This window comes from Polyodon spathula, chromosome 12 (genome assembly GCF_017654505.1).
Source record: "Polyodon spathula isolate WHYD16114869_AA chromosome 12, ASM1765450v1, whole genome shotgun sequence".
Classification (NCBI taxonomy): Eukaryota; Metazoa; Chordata; class Actinopteri; order Acipenseriformes; family Polyodontidae; genus Polyodon; species Polyodon spathula.
The window spans coordinates 762,710-790,593 of NC_054545.1; the positions used below are offsets into that span (position 1 = coordinate 762,710).

At 44.5% G+C, this 27,884-nt stretch overlaps 2 protein-coding genes across 3 annotated transcripts; one reads left to right on the forward strand and one right to left on the reverse strand.

The window, feature by feature from the left end:
• Positions 1–564: 564 nt before the first annotated feature.
• LOC121324272 (transcriptional repressor protein YY1-like) lies at positions 565–11,050 on the reverse strand. Of its 2 annotated transcripts, XM_041265982.1 has the most exons (6): positions 10,311–11,050; positions 4,933–5,095; positions 3,728–3,772; positions 2,620–2,680; positions 1,973–2,131; positions 565–1,493 (listed from the first exon to the last, which is right to left on the reverse strand). In XM_041265982.1, the coding sequence occupies exons 1-6, from the start codon at positions 10,888–10,890 to the stop codon at positions 1,311–1,313; spliced, it is 1,191 nt and encodes a 396-aa protein (XP_041121916.1). In that variant the 5' UTR covers positions 10,891–11,050; the 3' UTR covers positions 565–1,310. The 2 variants fall into 2 exon arrangements, with proteins under 2 accessions (XP_041121916.1, XP_041121917.1); XM_041265983.1 differs by lacking the exon at positions 3,728–3,772 and having other exon boundaries at positions 10,311–11,048.
• Positions 11,051–12,825: 1,775 nt separating this feature from the next.
• Positions 12,826–26,199, forward strand: LOC121324274 (sphingolipid delta(4)-desaturase/C4-monooxygenase DES2-like). The gene is made up of 3 exons (XM_041265984.1): positions 12,826–13,018; positions 16,488–17,230; positions 25,753–26,199. The coding sequence occupies exons 1-3, from the start codon at positions 12,940–12,942 to the stop codon at positions 25,894–25,896; spliced, it is 966 nt and encodes a 321-aa protein (XP_041121918.1). The 5' UTR covers positions 12,826–12,939; the 3' UTR covers positions 25,897–26,199.
• Positions 26,200–27,884: the final 1,685 nt, after the last annotated feature.

Sequence of the window (27,884 nt, forward strand, 5' to 3'; positions counted from 1 at the left end):
TGGCTGACCACCAACACATTTATAGGCTGTCAAAGGGGTCAAAAGCACCGTGGACAGAAACATCTACAACAGGACAGTGACCAAAAATACACATCACTGATAGGAGACTTCTGGTCTTGATAAATCTGCACTGCCTCAATCCAGTAGTTCCATTTTCTTAGAAATAAAAATAAATTGAAAGGAATCAGAACCAAAAATCAAACTATAAGCCAACATGGCATTTGCCAGAAAGGTTTCTCAATCCCACCCAAAATAAAACCAAAAAAAACCCAAAAAACAATAAAAGCCCCTTTCAACTGCCTCTAACCAGCGCTGCCTGGTTTATTACAAAACAATTTTTTTTTTTTTTTTTTTTTTTTTTTTTTTAAGTGCTTGGTTTGAACCCATTTCATTGGTACATTATTAACAGGTGTTGGATGACGATGGCTGTATATAACACATTGTACAAATGCAAGCGAGCACCATTTCTTGAAGTTTGTTTTTTGTATATGCATCTGAAAACAAGCTTGAAGTGAAACACGCTCCAATCTGGCAGTACATTTCAGGAAAAACAAAAATAAAAGCTGTGACTAAAATGGTTTTAATCGATTAACACTATTTAAACCACATTGCTATTAGAGTCTACATGATTTCATTACAGCTATACGATACAATTATACAAAATGAGTTAACAAAAGAATACAACCAAATCAGGAAGCAAACAAAAGCTATAACTTTTTACAGGAAAAAACACACACTTTTGAAGTATGCATGTAGTAGAGTAACTGCCCATTCTCTTCCAAGAAGATCCATTACAAGCACAGGTCAATCTTCAGAAAAATTCACACATAGCAATACTAAGCATATCCCTCAAAAAAAAGTGTACAATATGCACACTTGGAAAAATACAAAATTAAAAAAAGCGATTTGTTTTCTATGCAGACAGGTGAAAATGAGATTTGTTTTGTTGTGTAAATCAGTCCAATTTCACTTTCACACTTGTATAAAGAATTGTCTTTAGTTGCAGGGTGGGGAGTTTGTGTCTCTGAAAACGGGACCTTTTTACAATGCGTTCTACAGAACAGCAGCCTGTTCACAAAACGAAACTAAAAATGAGAAAAAGCTGAGCATCATCTTAAAGGTTTTTTTTTTTTTTTTTTTATCTCCTTATCAAAAAGTCTTTGTTAAGTACATTTCTTTTTTTTTCCTTTTTTATTTTATTTAAAACTCTTTTCTAGAAACAATATACAAAGGGTAGGCCGTTTAACATTTTTGCCATCGATACTCCATTAAGATGCCGCTGTGTGGAGGACTGGGACGACTCCTGGATTTCACTGGTTGTTTTTGGCTTTGGCGTGTGTCAAGATGTGAGACTTCAGGTTAGTTGACTGAGCAAACTTCTTATTGCAGCCGTCGAAAGGGCACACATAGGGCCGGTCGCCGGTGTGAATTCGCACATGAGTGCGTAAATTGAAGTCCAGTGAGAAGCGCTTTCCACATCCCTCGAACGTGCACTGCAGGGGAAACAAAATCAAACCCATCACCATGGTTTCTACCGTGGTACCGCCATCACCAAACTGCTTTACAAGCACAATGAGATCACTCAGTATAAAGTACATTCAATCGAATACAAACAAGGCTACTCTCCAATGTTCAAAGCAGCACACTTCATGAAAGCTCTATACTGTGCATGCTAACATGTTGCTGTATTTACAGTATGCTGTAGTACACTACACAGCTATCCTCTCATGGTGGAATTACAATGTTCTACAATGCATGAAGACCAGGGGCAGGTATTTGTTGCCCTTTTTTCACCCCACTTTAGACACAATACAACAACATATGCCAACTTCCATGAATAGGTAACTTGTCCTATCTGAATCTCTCATAGTGCAATACTGATTTACCAGCAATGACAGAGGGGCACTGGCTCTTCATATTCCCATCAATAATCAGTGGCACTGTGTTCCTGCACTGGAGGATCAGGACCTACCTGGAAAGGTTTTTCTCCAGTATGAACGAGCTGATGTCGCTTCAGTTTTGAGCTCTCCACGAAGGCTTTCCCACATTCAGCACAAACGTGAACGCGCGGCCCGTGAGTGTGCAAGTGCTTCCTCATGGCAGAGTTGTCCCTGAACATCTTTGTGCAGCCCTGGGTGGCAAAGCAAACAAGAACAGGATATGAAGAAACGAAGACCCGGAAAGGGCAAGTCAAGCCCTGGCAGCATCCCAGCCTGTCCGAAACCAACACTCACAGTGCAGCTACAGTAGAATGCACACACAGAGCCAAAGCATTGCTTTCATTTCATTTGGATATTAACAGCTGCTTCCTGACTGGCTTTTCCAATGTTCAATTATTATTTGATTTGGCAATAGAATATTGCAAAATTGCATCCCCTTAAATTTACCTATTTGTCCTTGAATACATTCAGTTTTCACCCTACATAATAAACAGTGTGTCCACAAAGAAAGGCAAGTACAAAGCCAGCAACAGTGCTGTTCTGTCTCTTACAATAAGACAGCACTCAGCAAGCACAGAGCCAGAGAGAGTTCTGTTCTGTCTCTTACAATAAGACAGCACTCAGCAAGCACAGAGCCAGAGGAGTTCTGTTCTGTCTCTTACAATAAGACAGCACTCACTTTGTGGGGACATGCTATCGTTCTTGGGGCGTCGTCTTCTTTTATTTTTCTCGGCTTCATCCTGCAACACAAAACGAAAATCTTTGAGGGGAAAAAAAAGCCATCTACACAAAAAAAGCAACGAGTTAACCAATAAAACCTGCTGTCTATCATTACTGAAACGGTAATGGAATTAAGAATCGAAACTGACGGTGGCAAATATGGTGGTACAGCTAATCAAAACAAACCAATCTGTTTGGTCAGACAGATTTCAATATTGCATATTTCACTGAAAAACTTTAACGCAACAAAAACAAGCTATCTTTCTTTTAAAATGTGGTGTTAAGCTGAGCAAATCATTTCCCCAACTGTACCTCCTCACCTTCGTGCGAAGTCACAAGTTCATACCCTGCTTGGGGTCGAAAATTAGACCCCCCCCCCACCCCAAAACCACCCATGCAAGTGTGAATGTGTGGCCCCCCTGCTAGTGGTGCTGCCCTTCCCAGTGAAGGGACAGAATAACGAACGAGGCATTCCAGGTGAATGAACTCAAGATGCTTCACTTTTCATTTTCACAGTTACAGACCAGGCCCTCTCTGAAAACATGCACTCTGACCTGCTTTAAAGATCTTCAGTCTGTTACAAACATCTTTCAGGCAGAAGAAGCCTCTATAAACCAGGCTGGTTTCTTTACCACTACAGGATGGACAGATAGAAACTCCTTTCCCTACGGGTGTTGGGAAGGTGAAGACCAGCTAGCCCAGGTATTACTTGTTCAACATTAACTAAACCAGTAAGTGCAGATCTTTGGGTCAGTCCATTCAAACTTACTAAAACAGAGTGGTGGTGGGAGTATATTTTACCAGCGTTATACCAGTGTTGACCACTAGGGAGAGCACTCTGCTTAAAAGTTAGGATATGATTGAAAACAAACGAATAACCTTCCTAGCGAAAGAGACCCGTATCAACATGAGATAATTCAAGCGTGCAGAATGTGAGGGCATGGCAATGTTAAGCCTAAAACACTGGTTGACTTTCCTAAAGCTGTGTTTATTTGTATAGACGATGGACAGTATAAACATCATGAGCTGTATCTATCTGTGAAAGTGAAGTAAGTTGGTTAACTTACCGAGTTGGCTCCCGTTTCATGAGGCATTCACTGCTATTGAAGGGGCTGGAAAGATAATATCCATATCTGAGTTGTCATGCCTGTCAGTTGTGGGATCACTTGATTCTGAATCGAAGGATCCTCTTCCTAACCCCCTTTGGAATCCATCCCCTCCACACACACTTAACAGCTGAAGCAAAAACGCTGCTCGCTTCAACACTTGTGTGTTCTCAGTTCAATTTGTGGATTACATGCGCTCACTGATATGAACATTTGAACTGGAAAAGTTATGCCATGTTACAAAAACGCTTTGAACTCTAAACACTTACAAATAACTCCCAAAGCACTGCTCAGCATTACTTGTAATGCTTTGAAACAGACCAGCCCCGAGCTCAGGCTTACAGCACACCTTCACAAGCCCATCAATTTATAATGAACAGACTACTGGGGAAAACAGTGAACAGACACCACAAACGTAACTGTCAATGCATCTTGAAGTTCAGGCCCAGATGTGTGTGTGCGAGACAGAAAGAGAGAGAGAGACAGAGAGAGAGACCCCAACCCAGCAACCAAACCTTCTACATCAGAGCTCATGTTCCCTGCAGCTCTCCTATCAGAGTACCTGATAGACCCAGCACTACTTATACCAAGATCAGAGCTGAGCAGCTATAAAGGCTTTCTCTATATAGCCAACAGTGTGAAGAGTCACAACACCTCACTTTAACAGCGTTCACTGAACTCTCCTAATACGTTTCAGGTCTATCTGCCCAAACAGATACAAATCGTCAGTCTCAGAGTTTAATATTCCCAGGGAATGTTTATGCACACATCTTGCTCCAGGTCAAGATGATTCTTAACATAATAAGGTTGTTAAAAGTGTAGCCTCCAAAGTCCTACAATCCTTCTCCTATGATTCATTAGCTCCAGAACCCATGCTCCACTCCCTGCTCCCCTGAGCAGTTACACTTTTCATTGTGTGTGCTTTGACAGAGGTCAGAGACGTGAAGTGAAGAGGATACCGAAGACAGTGAAGTGTAGAAAAAGGACTGAAAAAACCTCACTTTACTAACTCTTTCCTCCTAGGTGTTAGAAAGGAGCCTTTTTCAAAGTCTACTGAGAATGGAAACTAAAATGAATGAAGCAGCTGTTTGGATTGTAAGTGATAGAGGTGCAGTGGAGTAGCTGGGACTTGCTGCACTGGCCAGCACGCTACACAGGAGACTCACCTGGCAAACTCTGCTAACTGTTTGGGGTCGGAGAGGTCGATCCCTGGGATACCTCCTGGCGGGAGTTTCTTTCCGGTCATGTACTCTGAATAATCAGGAGGAGAGTTCTCTCCGATAATCTGCTCTTCCACCACCGTCTCATGGTCAATGTCCTTTTTGTCATCTGCAATGGAAATCAAGGCCAGCTTTAGCACAATGAGCACTGCATTCAGGTTCTTGTGATGGACCCTCCTAACACCGAGTCGAGTATCTCATTGAGGGTTCAGGTCTCCACAACATGCTATCAGAAACCAAAACGGTCATCCCTAGCACAAGACTAAAGAACATTACATTACTAAAGATTAGGGGTGGAAAACAAGACTCCCACTGCATAGCAGTGTGACTCATCCCTAGTTTTACCAGGAGTTCAATTTGACAAACTGTGGCTAATCAAGCTGCTAGTTAAAGCTGCAGTGGGTGAAATGGATATGCAACAGCCCTGGAATCTCTAATCGTTTCCATCGTTCTGCGTGACAGGGCTAACCTCTAACACACTTCACTTCTGAATGGTTCAGTCACACTACACTCCGAGACCCTGGACACAAAGTGCTCAGCCCAGTCTGCCAAGCCAGTCCAAACATTACAAACCAACCATCTGGTGAGGATGTTCCCAGGGAGTAAGAAACTGCACTGCACTTCCATGGCTCTTTGGACAGAACGTAACACTTCAACGGTTGTGACAGGAACCAAAAGATGGTTTATCAGCAGTTCACACAGCATAGGAAGAAATGTCAAGATGGGATTTGTTGAATGGCTCATTATCTTTCTTCCACTTTTACCTTGTGCCCAACATGAAGTAGTAGAAGGAGTTAGCTCTAACTTGAGATACATTAAATGATAATTTACAAATGATTAGATTCCCCCCCCCCCCCCCCCCCCCCCCCCAAAAAAAAACCCCCCAAAAAAAAAACAAAAAAAAAAAAGCAAAAAACACAGGCTCCAGCTAAACCTGCTCTGAACATCAGTTAACAGCACATTTCACCCCAATCTGCAAGCAGCCTCTACTGAAAATATTCCAGACTGTTGCAGAGCCTCTACAAAATGACCTTTCCTGCTAGGTGTGGAGACTTGGCTCCATAATCACCAGCCTCTAAAGAGACTAAAGCTTGCTATTTCAGTTTGCTTGAACCATGGAGACTCATCTAGAAATGCAATGCCTCAAAACATTTCCCCTGCAGCATCCAAAATTGAGCATCAGTGTAAAGCCAGGGTAAATGGAAGATAAGACACCCCCTTAAATCAAAACCCTTTTACTGAGCTTTTGTACAGCACAGGTTTCCTGGAGGGTAGCTACAGTGTTTGAACATGCATGCATGACACCAGAATGGGAGCGATGCCACATGCATCATTAAGAGACATTCACTCTGGGCTGTCACATTCTCCAAGTCAAAGCGATACGGTTGAGAGAGAGCCACGATCGCTCTGGGGGACGGCTGAAAGGTTTCTCTTGAGTATACCAGTTAAAAAAAGGGACTCTTCACAAAATGAACAAACAAACGCAAACGTACCCCAGATCTGAACTGCAACTGCTCGCGGGAGTTAGTGAGGCAGACTGCCAAAATATTTCTGACAAGATCCCTTGAGATATACACTCTTCTATACAGTGTAGTTTCACAATCTCTTCAGTAGCAAACAGATGAGACGCTACTTGCTCTCTGTCTCCCCCTGGCTGTAGGATATGGAATATGAAGGCAGCATCACCTAGCTATGCTCCCTTACCTGGAACGCACAGATCCCAGAGTCTAGAAGACTGTCATTGACAAAGCACTATCCAACCAGACACAGCACCTCATTGCAGCGGCGTCTTCTTATAATACAGCTACAGATGCACAGCGGGCTTTCACGCAGTTCAGAGTAAATCAAACAATTCCCTACTGCGTATAAGCATCTGATCACTTTGGAGCGTTTAGCATACTTAAAGAACGAAGAATTCACAAGCGTTTGAGAATTTCATTTCAGAGGCTCCACACTTTTCTGAACAGAAATGGTATTAAAAGGAAACCCGACACCCGTCAGTCACGGCTTGTATAATTGTATCCGGTTACGTTTCCTAGCGATGCAGGTTCACATTAACCATGACCCGGGGCTGCTAGAGATCGCAGTTTGGCCTGTAGTTCTGAGTCACCACAGGCACAGCTGGATCTGTTACATTTTTAACTGTATAATATACAGTCTCTTGCACACGGCTTCTGTTTCTGAAACCTAGGAAAATGAGCCAGTGAGGCTTCCATACTGCGACTGAAATGGGACAACAAAAAACTGTCTTCAGGGTCAGGCACACAAATGCTGCCTCTCCCTTTAACAGCATGGGTCAGTATTTATGAAAACGCCAGGATGCCAGTGTGTATAAAAACACATATCACATGTTTTAATAAACTGAAGTGCGAGAAGGGCAGAGCAACTGGATCAAACAGAAATGCTTGCAAGTGCAGAGAGGTATCAACACCAGCTCAATACGGGAACCCCAGCTTCTTGCAACAGTTGTGATGGTAACCAAACCTGTGCGAGTACTGTCGTAAAAATGCAGCTCAAAATGGACAGCTGCAGTTAAGAAATGCAAGACAAGAACAGCGAAAAACAAACAAAAACACTCTCAAGGTTTTTGTGTTGCACACACACCCCATTAACAAAATACCCTGGAAAACTGAAATAAAGAAATTAATTCATAAAGGGTTGTAATGCAGCAGAAGCTCCACAAAGTGAAAAGGTTACCTGTGTGAACTAAATGAAGCTTGCAGTCCACACTAACGCATTTCTCATCTGTTGCATCTTGCATCCCAGATAGCACAGATTTAGTTCCATTGTTTAGTGTCTGAGTTTAAGGCTGATTTAATTGCAAAGCAGATTCCACAGTTAGATGGTGAGCTGGTAATATCTCTTCAGTCAAAGAAGCAGGCACCATAATTTAGGAGTACCGTTACCATAATGAAAAACAGTAATGGATCTGAGTTTTGTACTAAAGCAAGGACACAAACTAAGAAATAAGGGGATTAAATGAAATGTACTGCAGCTAAGTTTAGCTCTCAGATTGTGCAAATGAAAATATGACAATGAGCTTGCTGTTGTGTATTTAATACAGCAGAATGAAGTCGCTGCAATTCAACCTTGTTTTTACTGAAAAGTTAAGGGGAACATGTAATCATAAGAGCTGTGTGTGTGTTATATGCGAGACCAGGACTTCACTAACAACGAGCATGGGCTCTGCAGCATGCTGTGTTCAATATTACAGCTGTGCATAATTAAAGGTGCGGTCACCAATTTTGGACACACTCGCAAAATAATTAAAAAAGCAGCATGTTGAGTTCATTGCAGTCATCAGCTACATAGATTAACCAACCACTCAGCAGAATGAGGCAACAAATACGCAAGTACGGACACAACAAACCTGCTTGTAATGGGGTAGGTCTCGGCTTGCAATAGCAGTGTAAGATTGCATTGTTACTGGTACACCTGGTGGTCCCTGTTGGAAACACTGGTACTTGAGATGAAACGGTTGAAAACCACTATACTAAGGGAATCAGTCATACCTGTATGCAGCTGTGGACTGACATGGAATACTGTACACTGAGCATAAAAGACTATGATGTTTGCAAGTGCATTGAGAACTGTATCCAGACACAGCATCCAAACCAGTCGACACAACGCTGCATTATTCAGAGATTCCCAATAACGAGTCAATGTGAATACAGTGATAACAACAACAATACATCTACTGGAGTGGAAAACAATGCACGGTGCAGACTGAAATGTTAATCCACTGCAGTTAGCATGCAGAACATTTTCCAAGCATACTACTAGAACAGCACTGTAACTGCTAGTGGCAGCAGGCAGCAATTCCAATTGACAGACGCAGGTCAGTGTTTTAATTCATTCCTGCCCCGAGTTTGCAGCCTGTATTAAAAATATGGGGTTTTAGAGAAACTGATTGTGTCGTTTGTTAAAATGGTGTTTTTTTTTAAATATCATTTTAATGACAAACGTAATATTAAATATATTGTTTCTAACCATGTAGCTAACAATAAAATAACAGCACTAAATAAATTACGTACTATTAGTAACGCGAGTACAGCAGAAACCAAGCGGGAAAACGGTATCTTACGTCAACTCTTAAACACTTCTCTGGACATTAAAAAAATAATAATTTATGTTTAATTTTGTACAAAGTGAATCTAAACAGAACAGGATTTCCATCCTGGATCATACAAAAATGCCTCACATTGCCCAGACCGAATGTGCAATAAATAGTAGAATCTCTATGCTGTGTTAAAACTCGAAATACAATACAAAATGCTGAAAATAGTGTTCCGATAGAGAAATATAAAAAATATATAAAATTACCGACACCAAAGTCAAAGCTTTCAATGCACAGCGCAACCCGACACCTGCCCAAAATAAACACAGGTTGCTGCTAGCTCGTGTTCAGTAAGAGTGGCGGCGGCCGCTGTACTAACTGCGGTACAGAATTGCAAAAACGACGATATTGTACCCCCACACCCCACAAGACCTCCCTTCTTACGAACAATATCTCATTTCAATTCAAAGTTTAATGAAAACACACAACACATCAAATTCATAAACTCAAAACCACGATTTACCATCTTTCACTTGCAATGTATTTGTGTACCAAGCGCGATTATCACCACACAGTTACCAACACGGGCATTGCAAACGCAACAGAAAACTACACAACTTCATCCTGTCTGCGACTAGACTAACTCTGCAAAAAAATAAAATAAAATAAAATTCTACTACTAAATTAAACTTGTAAAACGCGAACATGCACTGAAAACCCAGTTCCCTACGGTACTTGAGAACACACATTTTTATATAACCGAGTGTTTTTTTTTTTTTGTTTGTTTTTTTTTAATATATGTTTATAATACAACGTCCTTCGCTTCTGGTGTAGAGTGGGGGTGCGCAGCGGGCAGAGCAGCGGGCAGAGCAGCGGGCAGAGCGGGCTCCCCTCCCCCTGGCAGCAGCAGCCCTCCTGCCTGCCCTCCTGCTCGCTAAACTGCGCCACTGCGGCCTACTCCCCGGGCCCGCACAGCGCTCCCGCAGCCGCCGCCATCTTCCCCGGCCGCAGAAACGCCATTTTTTCGGGCCGCCATACTGGACCGGGGGAACATGGCGGCGCCCATCAACACATAAAAACATGGCTTCCCTTCAAAACAAAAACATTTCATCCCCCCTTCACCCGAGCTTGGACCGGGGGCACGGATAAAAAACAAGCGGGCAAGGCAGCGACCAGAAAAGCGAGGCTGCTGCGGGACAACGCCCTTGCGAGGCCCGCTGTGTTGCAGTAACGAAGGGGAACAAAGCAGAAATGAGAGCTCTCTTACCCGAAGCCCACATCGTTACTGAAAACTCTCCCTCCAGGGTCTTGATCTGGACCTGCTTCTGCTCCCATTTTCTCCCGCTTGCCTCGGCCCCGCTCAGGTAGCTCTTTTTACCCGATTTCTTCCCGCTGCCGCCCCCCCCTTTCTTCACCCGCCCTCCCGAGGAAGAGCTGCTTTTCCCGGCTACCGTCACCAGCGTCTGCTCGATATACTCCTCCTCGGCGACCGGTGCCGGGACCGGGATGAGGATCTGATCTTCATAGCCATCGTCGGCCCGCAGGTCCGAGTCGTCCCCGCCGACCACCTCCTCCCTGGTCTGCACCAGGATCACCTCCTGGTGGTGGTGGTGGTGGTGGTGGTGGTGGACCTGGTTCGGGTCGTCTGTCACTAGCGGCTGCAGGGCGATCATCGGCTGGTCGTGCTCGTCGTCCTCCTGCTCCTCCTCCTCCTCCTCCCCGACCACCGTGGTCTCGATCGTTTCCACGGGGATGGTCTCCACCTCGATCTCGTGGAGCTCCACGATCTCGGCCGGCATTTCCGAGCCGTCGGTCGTCGCGATGTAGAGCGTGTCGCCCGATGCCATGTTGGATCCCCTGGTTGCTCTCTGGCTGACTCGGTCTGTTCGACTCTAGATAGATAGATTCTCTCTCTCTCTCTCTCTCTATCTATCTATCTATCTATCTATCTATCTCTCTCCCTTCCTCCTTCTTCCACCGCACCAATAACTCAACCCGGCCAGCCAAATCCCGCCGCCGCCGCCGCTCGGCGCAGCCCTCGCGAGACTTGCTGTAGCTGAATTAAGGGATGTGCGCTGCTCTGCTCTGCTCTGCTCTGCTCTGCTCTGCTCTGCAGCGAGGCTTGTGGAGAGCTGCAGTAATGCACAGCAGCACGGTGTTGCAGGTGGTTTTGAATGCTAGAAGCTTGCGTTGTTTAAGATATGCCCTTCCAGGGTATGCTTGGCTGGGGTTGATATTTAACCCCAAGGGAAGTTGCCCTTGAGCATTAAAGTACAGACTCAATATCTGCCATTGCAGGCTGTGGTTTATAATCAAATGTTACCTTTCAGGGTTTCTTTTGTTTTGTTTTGTTCGTAACCGCTGCTCAGATTTTCCGCTGTGGGTGATTGGTCTGGGCAATATATATTTACTGAGTATGGACGGGGCAGTTTGCCTGAGTTGTCCACAGTGGAAAATCAAGGCCTGTGTTGTTTTTTTTTAAGTGTTTGGCGTGGTATTAAATTATCGCAAACATTACAATACACTGCAGTAAAATCCTGAACAGAAACAATGCATTGTAATGTGCAGATAGATGCCCCCCCCCCTCAATCGTGCACGGCGTGCAAAAGAGTTCCTATAGCAACCCACAAATACTGAACACAACCTCCTCCGTGGCGATGTGTAAACTGAGTGCGTGCAGTACCTGTCCACGGGAGTAACGTAGCGTGTCTGTGTGCTGTGCTGTAACTACTGTAGTAATTCTATACCTAGATACTAAAGTGAATACACATCATTACAGCAAGTAGCCTAGCGCCCTGCATTCCAACAAGCAGCATTGTAGTGGGCTACTGCAGGAGATTCATTCAATTGCATTCCTGAACGAAATACAACATCTCTCTCTCTCTCTCTCTCTCTCTCTCTCTCTCTCTCTCTCTCTCTCTCTCTCTCTCTCTCTCTCTATATTATATATATATATATATATATATATATATATAAGCTTCGATATTGTCGAACTAAAAATGACAGCTTGATTTTTACTGAATGGATATTGTAGTAATACTGAATAGCCACTAGATAGTGCTGTAACACTGCAACGTGATTGCACTAGGAAGGGGCTGTCCCAACAGCTATAGCCCAGTAACTAGTGTACTAAAATGAACAGGTGCTCACAAGCACGCTGTGCAAAGTGTGCATTCGCAATCAGTACCCATGCAAAAGTAATAATAACTGTGTATTGCATTGTTTTGTTGCTGCAAGTGGGAATTCCAGTCCTCGAGGGGTGCTGATTTTCATTCCGCCTCAGCTCTTAATTACTCAGTTGAACTCGGTATTTGGTTAATAAGTCCAATCACCTTTGTTTTGCAGGTCTTAACCAGTTGCTAATTGAAAGGCGTCTAGAAATACTGTTTTGCAGTCAGTACATAGGATCTGCAGTTACCCTTTGTGCTCATCTGGATCATATAGCACATATGATGCACATATTAGCGAAGTCACATTTCAGCACGCACAGGGAGTGGTGGTAAAGCGCACATCAGATTAAGACTTTACATTGAATTCGAGGAAATCTAGCCAGTTCATGGGCCATGGTGCAATATTAAACTCAACCATACTGTATTGGTCATTACTGGGGGGGGGGGGGGAAGCTTTATAAAAATGCTATATGAATTTAACCAAAACACGGCAACTGAATACACAGGCGGGTATACTGCAGTGATGTGTTAGAGATATATTTCTACAATATTACTTCCAGAGCAGGAAGGGTAGCACACAGGGTGGAGTTTTCAATTACAACACTTTCCACCTATTCTTCTGTAGTAGAAAGAGGTGTGTCGAAGGGCTCCGGATAGCGCCGCTGTCGTGCTCTGCTCTGTGTCTGTTAAAGCCGTCAGGTGCCGGTGCCGGGCAGAGGAGTCACAATGGGCCAGTCTGGAAGAGCGGACTTCGAGTGGGTCTACACCGACCAACCGCACACGTCGAGAAGGAAGGAAATCTTAGGTACGCATGGACAACTGGTTTATGAGGGGTTTTGTTTTTAATCTTTTGAGTGTGAGATTTATTTTTTGTTTTAACGACCATACAGTATGTTTTTGTCTTCCAATAGTAATAATTTATAAACTCTACGTGTGTACTGCAAACTGTATGTTACAGGTGTATGTTTTTACCTCGTTTACAGTGTATGTGTATTTTATTATTATTATTATTATTATTATTATTATTATTATGCATTATCAGGTGATTACGTCGTCCTATCCACAATGGGCCGAACTTGTTTGATTTTCAAGCGCACGAAAACGCCGGGCAGGGCGAGTCTAAGCGCAGTGTATGGGACAAGTCCCTCCGCTAAGGCTTGTTTGACAAGCTAAGCAATCCGAATCTGTTTGCTCTATTTACACTACAGTTTCAAACATTGCCAGTTTCGTTTGCCGGCCGTTCCCAAGGCGTCCATTCGCATTTTGTATTTTTGTATGTAGTTCTATGTTAGAGATAAATGAATGCGCTATTGAAAGCAGTACAGTCAGTGACTGTGTCTAAAACCCCAGGATGAAGCAACACGGTACAGTAACAGTACTGGCAACACACCCATTTCTCTTTATTGATTAACCGCATTGATGGAAGTGGACACTAGGTGGGGCTCTACCCAGACGTGACCAATAGGAGGTGATTGATGATCCTACAAATACTGTAGTAGTTGTGTAACTTTCCAGTGACTGTGTAATAATACAAACATGATTGTTACAGTAGTGTCTTACTTTTACAATCATTTTCAACCCCATCACTACTCTTTTGTCGAGCTCTGTTACAACCTGCTCGAGTGTATCAATGTAAACCCTTGGATGTACCCTATTAATCGTATATGACTATATACATGCAGATATATATATACTATATATATATATTATATATATATATATATATATAATATATATATATATAATATATACTTAAAAGTGACTATGGAATTATCCATACTTGGACATAAAGATAACAAAACAATGTAATCCTTGGGGGAGAAGAAACAAGAGCAAGCTGGAAGTGATCTTGTACTTGCAGGGTTTTTAATACACACGGTTTCATATTCACAACACTCCTCTGCACTGGTGCCTGATTATTCAGCAGCCATCTGGAGCAGCTTCACAAACTTTAACAGGACTCAGTACTGTTTAGATACATAAACATCACAAAAGCTCCCATTCTCACCAGCAGGCAACCAACCTGAAGAGTGGATTCCAGCACAGATTTCACTTTACGTATTGAAACCCAGGGAATTGTCACTTAAAAGCTAGAATCTACATTGAGGTGTGTCCCATACTGATATGAAAACCTTGACCTCCTCTGAAGCAGGAATTCATCCAGTCAGGCGGTTATCGCCTCGTACACTTGCTGCAGCCTCTAGTTACCGTGTTAATATCTGCTGGTTTAGGTAAGCAAGCTGTGCTAGATTCTGCACAATTTCATGGTCCTATTGCATGTTAACAGGTGGTTTGGGGTGGTCGGTCAGGTCTGTGAAACTCTATATCCAGGTTTTTCGTGAGAACAGTTTGCTTTTGTTTAAGTAACCCGTGTCTTCTATAATCATCACGTTTTCATTCGCCACGTCCATCGCTGCTTCTCATGTTTTAAACAAATGAATAGTGGCTGATTTGGAAGATGGTAAAATATGTGCCTGGGGCGTGCCTTCAAACCAAAAATGCCCAGTGGCAGCTATTCTACTAGCCTGTCAGGAGCCTGGCATTGCTGTGCAGTGCTTCATTATTAAAAAGCAAGGCTACCTGGACCCCTTTACATAGGGCTATGTTCAAAGGTGAGGAGCGCAGGGGAGTGGTGTGAGGGGAGGAGTCCCTGTGCTTTTCCATAGCCCACTGCATGAGATAACTGTAACCAAGCCTTTATCAAAGGATCATTTGTCAAACAGTTTTGCTTTTATTATTGAAATGTTTGCTCTGCTGAAGCAGCTTAGATAATTTTTTTTTTTAATATGGATTACGTCCCCTTTTCCAACACAGATCAAACAATGAATGTATTTGCAGATTTCTGATGGTGTGATCACTAGAAGTGTTTGTTTAAATACAACCATGTCATTAAAAACCGTGGTAATATAAAATATTACTTAGATTCCTCTTTGGGAGGTTATTTAAAATAGAAAAACATATATATATATATATATATATATATATATATATATATATATATTAATATGCCCAACACTAAGACTAAAGCAACATGTCCTTATTGGACACCCATATCCAGCGCTCCCTGAGACTCACTGACTCTCCGCTCTCGTGATGCAAACTCGAATATATCTAACTGCTCTAGGTCTTATATGACCAGTGTACTGATCACGTGACAAGCCTGTGCTATTTTTAAGTGACAATCCCAATGATCTTTTCCAGGCGCAGTGAAAGAGCTGTTGTTTGGGTGCATATGGCGCGTTGATGTTCTAACTGGGCCCTGCCTTTCTGTTTATTTTTAAGTGTCGTTGACAGTGGTGGCGAAGGTTAGCAAGGGCGTGATTTTTACAATTCTCTGAACGCATTCCTAATAAACTGTCAGGCATTCACACAGCAAACGTTCACCAGGCAACGTACAGAGGAAACCTCGAATATTTAAAGTTAAGTTTTTTGTTTGTATAGTTGAATTCTAAGTGTAACGTTGTTGGTGTGAATGACAGTATTACAATAAGGGACTCCTTCAGCTTTACACATGGAAAGAGCAGAGTATTAAGAGAGACAGCACAGAAGCAGCACAGGGTGGAGGCAGGCCGACGGGCAGCAGTACATACTTATTAAAACACATTTTCAACGTAAGGGTTTCCAGAATAACGTAATTCAGTTCATCCCAGCTCTGTTGAACTCTCTGACAGTAAGATTGACATGCTCTGATGTGTTATTAGTCATGACAGGGCTATGTAAAAATGTGGGCGGCACAAATCTGTGAATTGATTCCTAGTTTAACCTTGAGGTATGTGTTGATGCCCAGCACTGGCTGCTGGGGGCAGTTCAGGGAGCCTGCCTGTGTGTGTGTGTGTGTGTGTGTGTGTGTGTGTGTGTGTATGTGTATAAAATGTGTGTTGTGCAGAAATCAAAGTGTGTTGAGATAATAAAAAGCAAGGGCAGCACCATGCTCTTCTACACAGCCGCTGAGCCATGTGTCAACATACCCGCTGATGGTAGTGCTTGTTTACAGCGAGTCAAAGTAACTAAACCTGTTACTCTGCTTTATACAACAGAGATTTTTTTAAAGGAAGACAGTACATTGTGTTACATTACACTATTACTGAATGACTGGATTAGGATCCCTCTTTTCTCACTTTCAGTACAATGAGTCTGTGTGTGTGAAGCATCTAGAATTGCTTGTACAGCTCTTAGTTCCACATCACTGTAATCCCAGTCAGTAATACTGCATGTAGGCAAAGTGGGATACAATTCAGAATGAATGTCCATCACACGCCTGTGTTTCTCAACAGCCAAGCACCCGGAGATCAAGTCCCTGATGGGAGCCGACCCCCATCTGAAGTGGATCGTGTCGGGCATGGTGTTCACACAGCTGCTGGCCTGCTACCTGGTGAAGGATCTGTCCTGGAAGTGGGTCCTGTTCTGGGCCTATGCCTTCGGGGGCTGCGTCAACCACTCCATGACGCTGGCCATCCACGACATCTCCCACAACGTGGCCTTCGGCAACAAGCAGGCTCGCTGGAACCGCTGGTTCGCCATGTTCGCCAACCTGCCCATCGGCATGCCCTACTCCGCCTCCTTCAAGAAGTACCACATCGACCACCACCGCTACCTGGGGGGCGACGGGCTGGACGTGGACATCGCCACCGACTGGGAGGGCTGGTTCTTCTGCAGCCCGGCCCGCAAGCTCGTCTGGCTCTTCCTCCAGCCCCTCTTCTACGCCCTGAGGCCGCTCTATGTCAACCCCAAGCCCGTCACCAGACTGGAGATCTCCAATGCCGTGGTCCAGTTCATGGCCGACTTCATCATCTACTACCTGTGGGGTCTGAAGCCAGTGGTGTACCTGGTGGCTGGTTCCATTCTCGGCATGGGATTGCATCCCATCTCAGGGCACTTCATCGCAGAGCATTACATGTTTTCCAAGGGATACGAAACCTATTCCTACTACGGACCTCTGAACTACATTACCTTTAATGTGGGCTACCACATGGAGCACCACGATTTCCCCAGCATTCCGGGCAGCAAGCTGCCATTGGTAAGTACCATTTCAATACATTTATGTGTGTGTGTGCGTGTCTGTGTGTGTGTGCACAGGAAGCCACCTAGACAACGTTCCACAGCTACGCTGATAAACCCAGTGATCTGATTGCACTGTAGCTCTGTTAGGTGAGTGTACTGCTGCATGTTTCTGAAGACAATAGAGTGTGTTTATGGATAAAGACATAGCAACATTAGAACATTACAGCAAGAGAATTTACACAAGTGCACTCAGTCAGGGTCTGGAGCTTAACCTCCATTTCCCAAATAACTCATAAGCACTCTAGCAAAGCTTCAGAGGTCATCCATAACTATAAAACATCAGCAGTGCTACATTTAGAAATACCGAAACAAATTGAATCTAGTCTGTGGCAAACCTTTCTTTAGAATTCTTTCTCATTGTCTTATGTGAGGGTTATTTTGATTTTTTCTGTAATAAAATTCCATAACAAACGATTCAGTGAACACATTGCTAATAGAGTTCTAGTTGAAACATAAGTCAACATTGAATGAATATGTAGTTCAGTAGTTCTAGAGAAGAAAGGGTACATTCATGTAAATGCACAGATTCCTCTGTGGAGAGTTCTTTTATACAGCTCCTCATATACTGGGTGTGTTAAGTAACTGAGCTGCCCAGGAGGAGTGGAACGCAGTGTGCTGTTAGGTGTGTTTCACTGAGCTGCTCAGGAGGAGTGGAGCGCAGTGTGCTGTTGGGTGTGTTTCACTGAGCTGCTCAGGAGGAGTGGAGCGCAGTGTGCTGTTAGGTGTGTTTCACTGAGCTGCCCAGGAGGAGTGGAGCGCAGTGTGCTGTTAGGTGTGTTTCACTGAGCTGCTCAGGAGGAGTGGAGCGCAGTGTGCTGTTAGGTGTGTTTCACTGAGCTGCTCAGGAGGAGTGGAGCGCAGTGTGCTGTTAGGTGTGTTTCACTGAGCTGCTCAGGAGGAGTGGAGCGCAGTGTGCTGTTAGGTGTGTTTCACTGAGCTGCTCAGGAGGAGTGGAGCGCAGTGTGCTGTTAGGTGTGTTTCACTGAGCTGCCCAGGAGGAGTGGAGCGCAGTGTGCTGTTAGGTGTGTTTCACTGAGCTGCCCAGGAGGAGTGGAACGCAGTGTGCTGTTAGGTGTGTTTCACTAAGCTGCACAGGAGGAGTGGAACGCAGTGTGCTGTTAGGTGTGTTTCACTGAGCTTCTCAGGAGGAGTGGAGCGCAGTGTGCTGTTAGGTGTGTTTCACTGAGCTGCCCAGGAGGAGTGGAGCACAGTGTGCTGTTGGGTGTGTTTCACTGAGCTGCTCAGGAGGAGTGGAGTGCAGTGTGCTGTTAGGTGTGTTTCACTGAGCTGCTCAGGAGGAGTGGAGCGCAGTGTGCTGTTAGGTGTGTTTCACTGAGCTGCCCAGGAGGAGTGGAGCGCAGTGTGCTGTTAGGTGTGTTTCACTGAGCTGCTCAGGAGGAGTGGAGCGCAGTGTGCTGTTAGGTGTGTTTCACTGAGCTGCTCAGGAGGAGTGGAGTGCAGTGTGCTGTTAGGTGTGTTTCACTGAGCTGCTCAGGAGGAGTGGAGTGCAGTGTGCTGTTAGGTGTGTTTCACTGAGCTGCCCAGGAGGAGTGGAGTGCAGTGTGCTGTTAGGTGTGTTTCACTGAGCTTCTCAGGAGGAGTGGAGCGCAGTGTTCTGTTAGGTGTGTTTCACTGAGCTGCTCAGGAGGAGTGGAGCGCAGTGTTCTGTTAGGTGTGTTTCACTGAGCTGCTCAGGAGGAGTGGAGTGCAGTGTGCTGTTAGGTGTGTTTCACTGAGCTGCCCAGGAGGAGTGGAGTGCAGTGTGCTGTTAGGTGTGTTTTTTCTCTGAGCTTCTCGGAGCGGCTCACTTACTTAACACACCCTGTAACACATGTGTTCTTGTATGTTGTCATTGGTTACAATTGTGATCAAAATTCCACCACTTAAAAAAACATTTGCCCTGCCTTTAACTGTATTCTATTCTCAAAAAAACATTCGTAGAAAAGAAGCACAAGGTTCAGAAAGGGACACTATCCTGTCCTCCACCCACCACTGCACAGGTTGTTTGGCTGAGTGATTAAGAGGAGTGTTTGCGAAACAAGCCCAACGAGTAAAAGCGCGATTCCTCACCACCTGGGAAACTCAACAAACTGGTTGAAGGAATAATAGCATCACATTCCCCAACTGGAATGCTGCAACAACTGTGAAAGAGCAGGGATCTTTGAGAAGCTGTGAGCGCCTGCAATACAGCATGTCATAAACCTGCTCTCCACTCACCTTTAATAACTGTGAAAGAGCAGGGATCTTTGAGAAGCTGTGAGCGCCTGCAATACAGCATGTCATAAACCTGCTCTCCACTCACCTTTAATAACTGTGAAAGAGCAGGGCTCTTTGAGAAGCTGTGAGCGCCTGCAATACAGCATGTCATAAACCTGCTCTCCACTCACCTTTAATAACTGTGAAAGAGCAGGGATCTTTGAGAAGCTGTGAGCGCCTGCAGTACAGCATGTCATAAACCTGTTCTCCACTCACCTTTAATAACTGTGAAAGAACAGGGATCTTTGAGAAGCTGTGAGCGCCTGCAATACAGCATGTCATAAACCTGCTCTCCACTCACCTTTAATAACTGTGAAAGAGCAGGGATCTTTGAGAAGCTGTGAGCGCCTGCAATACAGCATGTCATAAACCTGCTCTCCACTCACCTTTAATAACTGTGAAAGAGCAGGGATCTTTGAGAAGCTGTGAGCGCCTGCAATACAGCATGTCATAAACCTGCTCTCCACTCACCTTTAATAACTGTGAAAGAGCAGGGATCTTTGAGAAGCTGTGAGCGCCTGCAATACAGCATGTCATAAACCTGCTCTCCACTCACCTTTAATAACTGTGAAAGAGCAGGGATCTTTGAGAAGCTGTGAGCGCCTGCAATACAGCATGTCATAAACCTGCTCTCCACTAACCTTTAATAACTGTGAAAGAGCAGGGCTCTTTGAGAAGCTGTGAGCGCCTGCAATACAGCATGTCATAAACCTGCTCTCCACTCACCTTTAATAACTATGAAAGAGCAGGGATCTTTGAGAAGCTGTGAGCTCCTGCAATACAGCATGTCATAAACCTGCTCTCCACTCACCTTTAATAACTGTGAAAGAGCAGGGATCTTTGAGAAGCTGTGAGCTCCTGCAATACAGCATGTCATAAACCTGCTCTCTCACCAGGGAGTTTCCTGCAAGATAAGCCTTCTCTCACACGCCTTCTCTCATGCCTTCTCTAGGGTCGAGATCATGGTTTGTTTGTTATATATACTAGAATTCAGTAGAAGTTTCCAGGGAGTTTTCCACAAGCGAACCCTTTTCTCACACACCTTCTCCGACACCTTCTCTCTCATCGTTTAGTAAATCCAAGAACAACAGCAAGGAAGCACTGGCCAGGTCTCTGTGTATAATGTGTTATATTACATGAGCATCGCTAATACTGCTAATTGGTGGGAATCAATTAAGACGTGGCCTCGCTGTAATATATGAGCCTTCAGCGCTTCTCCTCCAGTTAGTGTGGATTTCTATTGGCCCGGTGCTGATGGCTGAAGTGTAATGCTGGCTCCAGGGATAAGAAGTGCATCAGCACACACCGCGGCGACAGCCAGTCCAGCCAGTCCAGCCAGTCCAGCCAGTCCAGCCAGTCCAGCCAGTCCAACCAGTCCAGCGGTTTCACGACAGCCAGTCCAGCCAGTCCAGCCAGTCCACTCAGTCCAGCGGTTTCACGACAGTCAGTCCACTCAGTCCAGCGGTTTCACGACAGTCAGTCCACTCAGTCCAGCGGTTTCACGACAGTCAGTCCACTCAGTCCAGCGGTTTCACGACAGTCAGTCCACTCAGTCCAGCGGTTTCACGACAGTCAGTCCACTCAGTCTAGCGGTTTCACGACAGTCAGTCCACTCAGTCTAGCGGTTTCACGACAGTCAGTCCACTCAGTCCAGCGGTTTCACGACAGTCAGTCCACTCAGTCTAGCGGTTTCACGACAGTCAGTCCACTCAGTCCAGCGGTTTCACGACAGTCAGTCCACTCAGTCTAGCGGTTTCACGACAGTCAGTCCACTCAGTCCAGCGGTTTCACGACAGTCAGTCCACTCAGTCCAGCGGTTTCACGACAGTCAGTCCACTCAGTCCAGCGGTTTCACGACAGTCAGTCCACTCAGTCTAGCGGTTTCACGACAGTCAGTCCACTCAGTCTAGCGGTTTCACGACAGGCAGCAGCTTGGTGTTCTTTAAAGAGAAGTCACTAAATCAGACTTTGTGATTCCCTCCAGTGCTTCTTTCAGCCTCAGAGTGCCATTCCTGTGCTGGTCTTTCACATTGTAAAGCAGGAATGTGAGAAACAAAGGGGCTGAGGTGAGGTAGAGCTACGGTTCCTTCTCACAAGCACCAAGCCCATCACACACCCTCCATATCTCCCTGAAAGCACTGCACCCATGTATCAATTAAGGGTTAATTGAGATGACGTCAGTCAGGTTCACTTCATGTAATAGCCCTTGTGTACTTCGGTGGGCTGATAGTATAGTCTGGAAGCACAGCCACTAGAACTAATGAGAGGTACATAGTAATAATAGTAATTATAATAAACTGGAAATCCAGTGCTTAACTGTGACCTTCACGCTACGGATCCATTAAGAAATCTCATCAAACAGTACGCCGAGTTCCATTGTAAATGTACAGTGTTAATGATGAACTAAAGCATGCGCCCATGCCTGCAATGTATTTATCTAGGTGTGTTTTATTTCTGGTTTGGTGAAGGAAGCGGAGAGGTGCTGAAAGCACTAAACTACAAAAAGCCACACGGAGGAACAGGAAATTTGCAGACGACACAAAAGTAGGAGGAGTGGCAAACACTGTTGCAGCAGCAAAGGTCATTCAAAATGATCTAGACAAGATTCAGAACTGGGCAGACACATGGCAAATGACATTTAATAGAGAAAAGTGTAAGGTACTGCATGCAGGAAATAAAAATATACATTATAAATATCATATGGGAGATACTGAAATTGGAGACGGAATCTATGAGAAAGACCTAGGAGTTTTTGTTGACTTGATGTTTGAGAAATGTCTTCATCTAGACAATGTGGGGAAGCTATAAAAAAGGCTAACAAGATGCTCGGATACATTGTGAAAAGTGTCGAATTTAAATCAAGGGAAGTAATGTTAAAACTGTACAATGCACTAGTAAGACCTCATCTTGAATATTGTGTGCAGTTCTGGTCACCTCGCTATAAAAAAGATATTGGTGCTCTAGAAAGAGTGCAAAGAAGAGCGACCAGAATTATTCCGGGCTTAAAAGGCATGTCATATGCAGACAGGCTAAAAGAATTGAATTTGTTCAGTCTTGAACAAAGAAGACTACGTGGCAACCTAATTCAAGCATTCAAAATTCTAAAAGGTATTGACAGTGTCGACCCAAGGGACTTTTTCAGCCTGAAAAAAGAAACAAGGACCAGGGGTCACAAATGGAGTTTAGACAAAGGGGCATTCAGAACAGAAAATAGGAGGCACTTTTTTACACAGAGAATTGTGAGGGTCTGGAATCAACTCCCCAGTAATGTTGTTGAAGCTGACACCCTGGGATCCTTCAAGAAGCTGCTTGATGAGATTTTGGGATCAATAAGCTACTAACAACCAAACGAGCAAGATGGGACGAATGGCCTCCTCTCGTTTGAAAACTTTCTTATGTTCTTATGTTCTTATGAATGCATTGCACCTCTCAGATGGGTCCGTGCGGCTCACAGCTCCTTCACTTCAAGATCCTTCACTGCTTATTATCCACAGTGTGTGTGTTTGAGGTCTTCACTGCTTATTATCCACAGTGTGTGTGTGTTTGAGATCTGCACTGCTTGTTATCCACAGTGTGTGTGTTTGGGATCTTCACTGCTTATTATCCACGGTGTGTATGTTTGAGATCTGCACTGCTTATTATCCACGGTGTGTGTGTTTGAGATCTGCACTGCTTATTATCCACGGTGTGTGTGTTTGAGATCTGCACTGCTTATTATCCACAGTGTGTGTGTTTGAGATCTTCACTGTTTATTATCCACAGTGTGTGTGTTTGAGATCTGCACTGCTTATTATCCACAGTGTGTGTGTTTGAGATCTGCACTGCTTATTATCCACAGTGTGTGTGTTTGAGATCTTCACTGTTTATTATCCAGAGTGTGTGTGTTTGGGATCTTCTCTGCTTATTATCCATGGTGTATATTATTTGAGTGCTCCCTATTAAACACACAATAGTGTGCAATGGCTACTGTGCTGTATGTGGCAGAGCCCTGTTCACTGAATTAAAACAGTTGGGGTCAGTTCTGTTAAAGAGTTGAGAGACACACGCAACAACCAGCTCCAGCCAGGTTGCGTAATTCACTCTGCATAATGCTTGAACCTGTGTAAATGTTGCCTGCTACCCCTGTCTTCATTTTCTTGCACTGTAGCTGCTTTCATCTGAAAAGGTTTTGCATGGCTATCCGCACAGCTGCTAGAAACTCTTACTAATGATCCTGGACAACTGCCAAATATTCAGTGTTTTGTAAGAATGAAAGAAATTTTAATAACCGGTTTTACTACTCGAGGATGTTATGTTTCCAGAGTGTCTAGTTAATAGTTCAATATGAATTGGTTTTTAATTTCCTGAGGAAAGTGCTTTGTCTTGAATTTTTTTTTTCTCGAAAGCTAGTCTATGTATCTTTATTTGTATATATTTGTTTATAGCTAGTGTATAGGATTTCTTATATCTTGTTGCATGGCAGAGGCTTGCCTGTAAATAGTGTTGGGTAATGTGTTGGTGATGGTTGGCAGGGATGGGGTTAATTTCTGTCCCTGCCAAATGAGTGTGAAAACATGGGTTTTGTGGGCTGTGCGTGTGCGTGCGTGTGCATGCGCGTGTGTAGATATTAAAGAAAAGGTAGTGTGTGAACCACAGTATTTGGTTAAGATGTGAACTGTGTGTGAAGCGAGGGTTTTTGTGGATAGTAAATGGCTTATCTGTCCCAGTGTGCTCGTTAAAACAAAAACATACGTTTGGTTTAGCACGCTGGGGGAGTTGGGGGGTGGGGGGGGGGTGGGGTTGTTTGCTCTTGTTTTATTTCTCTAAATAATAAGTGCTGAAAAAGTAAACAAGTCTTGGCCAAAGGTTGTGTTTACAATCTATAACTGAATTTCAAATGCATAATGTTACTATTCTAGAGTGTGGAATTCAAAGTTCATTCTATAATAAAAGCACGAAAGAAAGCTGAGGGGAATGTAGTTGAACAGCAGTGACAATGAAAACGCAGAGTTGAAGAATCTACAGTCACGAATCCATTCTGCATTCTCATCTTTATAATCCGTCTTTAAACTGCCGCTACGCAGCAAGAACTTTATTTGGGTTATACGTACTAAACCATAAGTCTTGTTGGTTAGTAGCCACAATTAACACATCCAGCTACACAGCGGTACAAGCTGGCCAAGATACAGCCCTCGTTTGCAATTTGGATCAACAATTTTCTTTTACAGTAGATGAAAGAGGGAAATACATTATACTCTAGGTATTGAGCTAAGCTTCCAGATTATGAGCCAATAATGCAGGTTGCTGGCACATTAAATGAGTGTGAGATTGTGATCAGTGCTTTGAGATTGGGAGAATGCTTTAAGCAATTGAGTGAAAGCTTTTGGTCTTTTGGTCTTTGAATCAAAGATTTGGTTTCTCTCTCTCTCTCTCTCTCTCTCTCTCTCTCTCTCTCTCTCTCTCTCTCTCTCTCTCTCTCTCTCTCTCTCTCTCTCTCCCTCTCCCTCTCCCTCTCCCTCTCCCTCTCCTGGAGCTCCCAGTCCAACACGTGGTCTATCTGTGATGTCATTACACTCTCTGACTGTTTCCTAGTTACTTAGGAATAAAAGTATAATAAAACTCAGTTAATGTTTAAAAGGAGGGCTGCATGCTTTATTTACTGGATTCATTGTTTCCAAGACAACGTCATGCATCTGAATTGAAGCTATCTGTTTGAATCCAAACTCAAACACCCCCCAGTCCAAACCCAGCACAGGGAGCTCAGGTGTGATCAGCTATGTCACACAGCAGAGACTCAAACACCCCCCAGTCCAAACCCAGCACAGGGAGCTCAGGTGTGATCAGCTATGTCACACAGCAGAGACTCAAACACCCCCCAGTCCAAACCCAGCACAGGGAGCTCAGGTGTGATCAGCTATGTCACACAGCAGAGACTCAAACACCCCCCAGTCCAAACCCAGCACAGAGAGCTCAGGTGTGATCAGCTATGTCACACAGCAGAGACTCAAACACCCCCCAGTCCAAACTTAGCACAGGGAGCTCAGGTGTGATCAGCTATGTCACACAGCAGAGCCTGTTTGTTGACAGCCCAGTTTGTTTACAAAGACAACTTGCTTTCCGTAAGTCCCTAGGCTAGCCACAGGCATGCAGATGCAGTCCTGCTTGTGTTCACTGCAGGAAGAGTTTAGAATTTCATATCTGTTCCAGCTTTACAGTCTTTGACAAAGCGCTTGTTCCTTTCAGGTGAAGAAGATGGCAGCCGAGTTCTATGACGACCTGCCGCAGCACACGTCCTGGATGCGGGTTCTGTGGGACTTTGTCTTCGATGATGCCATCGGCCCGTATGCCAGGGTCAAACGCACATGCAAGCTGGTGAAAGACGACTGACACAGTTACATTACCTGTGTTTGCATCTCTGTGGACAGGCAGGATTTGTTATAGATTTATATTTAGTTTTGTTTTGCTTTTACAAAATTACAAGAAGAAACAAATGCACGTGAAAGTGGTTTTGCAATGTGGCACACTGGTGACTCTGCACGTGTCTTAACAGCAGCTGTGCAAATCTGCACAACACAGGATCACTTTGCACTTCTCTGTAAAATAAACCCTGAAGCTGTCCCTGACACTGTATTAAAAGGTTGGTCCAGCTGACCATTTTAAAAATAAAATCTTTTGTTTTCTTTCTGTCAACTGAGATATTGCAGCACTGGTTCCTGTAAATAAAAAAAATATATATTATATTTCCTAGATCTTTCCTTTATCAACGAGTGCACACGCACACGCACACGCACACAGTGGTACAGGTTATGAAAGTTTATCTTTACATACCCAAGTGTGACTTCCTGCTCCAATCCGGATTCGAATCACTGGGGCAGCTTCTTCGGGTCCAGTAGTTTGTATTTCATTCACTGCAAATTGCTGTGATTTGAAGACCTGGCTGAATTAACAGTGGTATGGGCTGCAGACAGCGAGTTGAATTAGACACAGTAGGGTGGGTGAGGTGACAGTGAGTTGAATTAGACACAGTGGAATGGGTGAGGTGACAGTGAGTTGAATTAGACACAGTGGAATGGGTGAGGTGACAGTGAGTTGAATTAGACACAGTAGGGTGGGTGAGGTGACAGTGAGTTGAATTAGACACAGTAGGGTGGGTGAGGTGACAGTGAGTTGAATTAGACACAGTAGGGTGGGTGAGGTGACAGTGAGTTGAATTAGACACAGTAGGGTGGGTGAGGTGGTGAGTTGTAGACACAGTGAGTTGAATTAGACACAGTGGGGTGGGTGAGGTGACAGTGAGTTGAATTAGACACAGTGGGGTGGGTGAGGTGACAGTGAGTTGAATTAGACACAGTGGGGTGGGTGAGGTGACAGTGAGTTGAATTAGACACAGTGGGGTGGGTGAGGTGACAGTGAGTTGAATTAGACACAATGGGTGAGGTGACAGTGAGTTGAATTAGACACAGTGGAATGGGTGAGGTGACAGTGAGTTGAATTAGACACAGTGGGATGGGTGAGGTGACAGTGAGTTGAATTAGACACAGTGGAGTGGGTGAGGTGACAGTGAGTTGAATTAGACACAGTGGGATGGGTGAGGTGACAGTGAGTTGAATTAGACACAGTAGGGTGGGTGAGGTGACAGTGAGTTGAATTAGACACAGTGGGGTGGGTGAGGTGACAGTGAGTTGAATTAGACACAGTGGAATGGGTGAGGTGACAGTGAGTTGAATTAGACACAGTAGGGTGGGTGAGGTGACAGTGAGTTGAATTAGACACAGTAGGGTGGGTGAGGTGACAGTGAGTTGAATTAGACACAGTGGGGTGGGTGAGGTGACAGTGAGTTGAATTAGACACAGTAGGGTGGGTGAGGTGGTCACTCAACTTAATCTGTGGTGCCCCACCTGCCCCCACTCAACTGAACTGGTCACGGGGTGGAATGGGTGAGGTGACAGTGAGTTGAATTAGACACAGTGGGGTGGGTGAGGTGACAGTGAGTTGAATTAGACACAGTGGGGTGGGTGAGGTGACAGTGAGTTGAATTAGACACAGTGGGGTGGGTGAGGTGACAGTGAGTTGAATTAGACACAGTGGGGTGGGTGAGGTGACAGTGAGTTGAATTAGACACAGTGGGATGGGTGAGGTGACAGTGAGTTGAATTAGACACAGTAGGGTGGGTGAGGTGACAGTGAGTTGAATTAGACACAGTAGGGTGGGTGAGGTGACAGTGAGTTGAATTAGACACAGTGGGGTGGGTGAGGTGACAGTGAGTTGAATTAGACACAGTGGGGTGGGTGAGGTGACAGTGAGTTGAATTAGACACAGTGGGGTGGGTGAGGTGACAGTGAGTTGAATTAGACACAGTAGGGTGGGTGAGGTGA

Bases quoted from the DNA above. Each gene is read 5' to 3' on its own strand.
- LOC121324272 (XM_041265982.1), bottom strand. From the start codon at position 10,890: ATGGCATCGGGCGACACGCTCTACATCGCGACGACCGACGGCTCGGAA. The intron at 3,773-4,932 runs GTGAGTCTCCTG...TTATCTTTCCAG, and splicing joins CAGTTAGCAGAGTTTGCCAG to CCCCTTCAATAGCAGTGAAT. The intron at 2,132-2,619 runs GTGAGTGCTGTC...TTTGCCACCCAG, and splicing joins CGATAGCATGTCCCCACAAA to GGCTGCACAAAGATGTTCAG.
- LOC121324274 (XM_041265984.1), top strand. From the start codon at position 12,940: ATGGGCCAGTCTGGAAGAGCGGACTTCGAGTGGGTCTACACCGACCAA. The intron at 13,019-16,487 runs GTACGCATGGAC...GTTTCTCAACAG, and splicing joins GAGAAGGAAGGAAATCTTAG to CCAAGCACCCGGAGATCAAG. The intron at 17,231-25,752 runs GTAAGTACCATT...TGTTCCTTTCAG, and splicing joins CGGGCAGCAAGCTGCCATTG to GTGAAGAAGATGGCAGCCGA.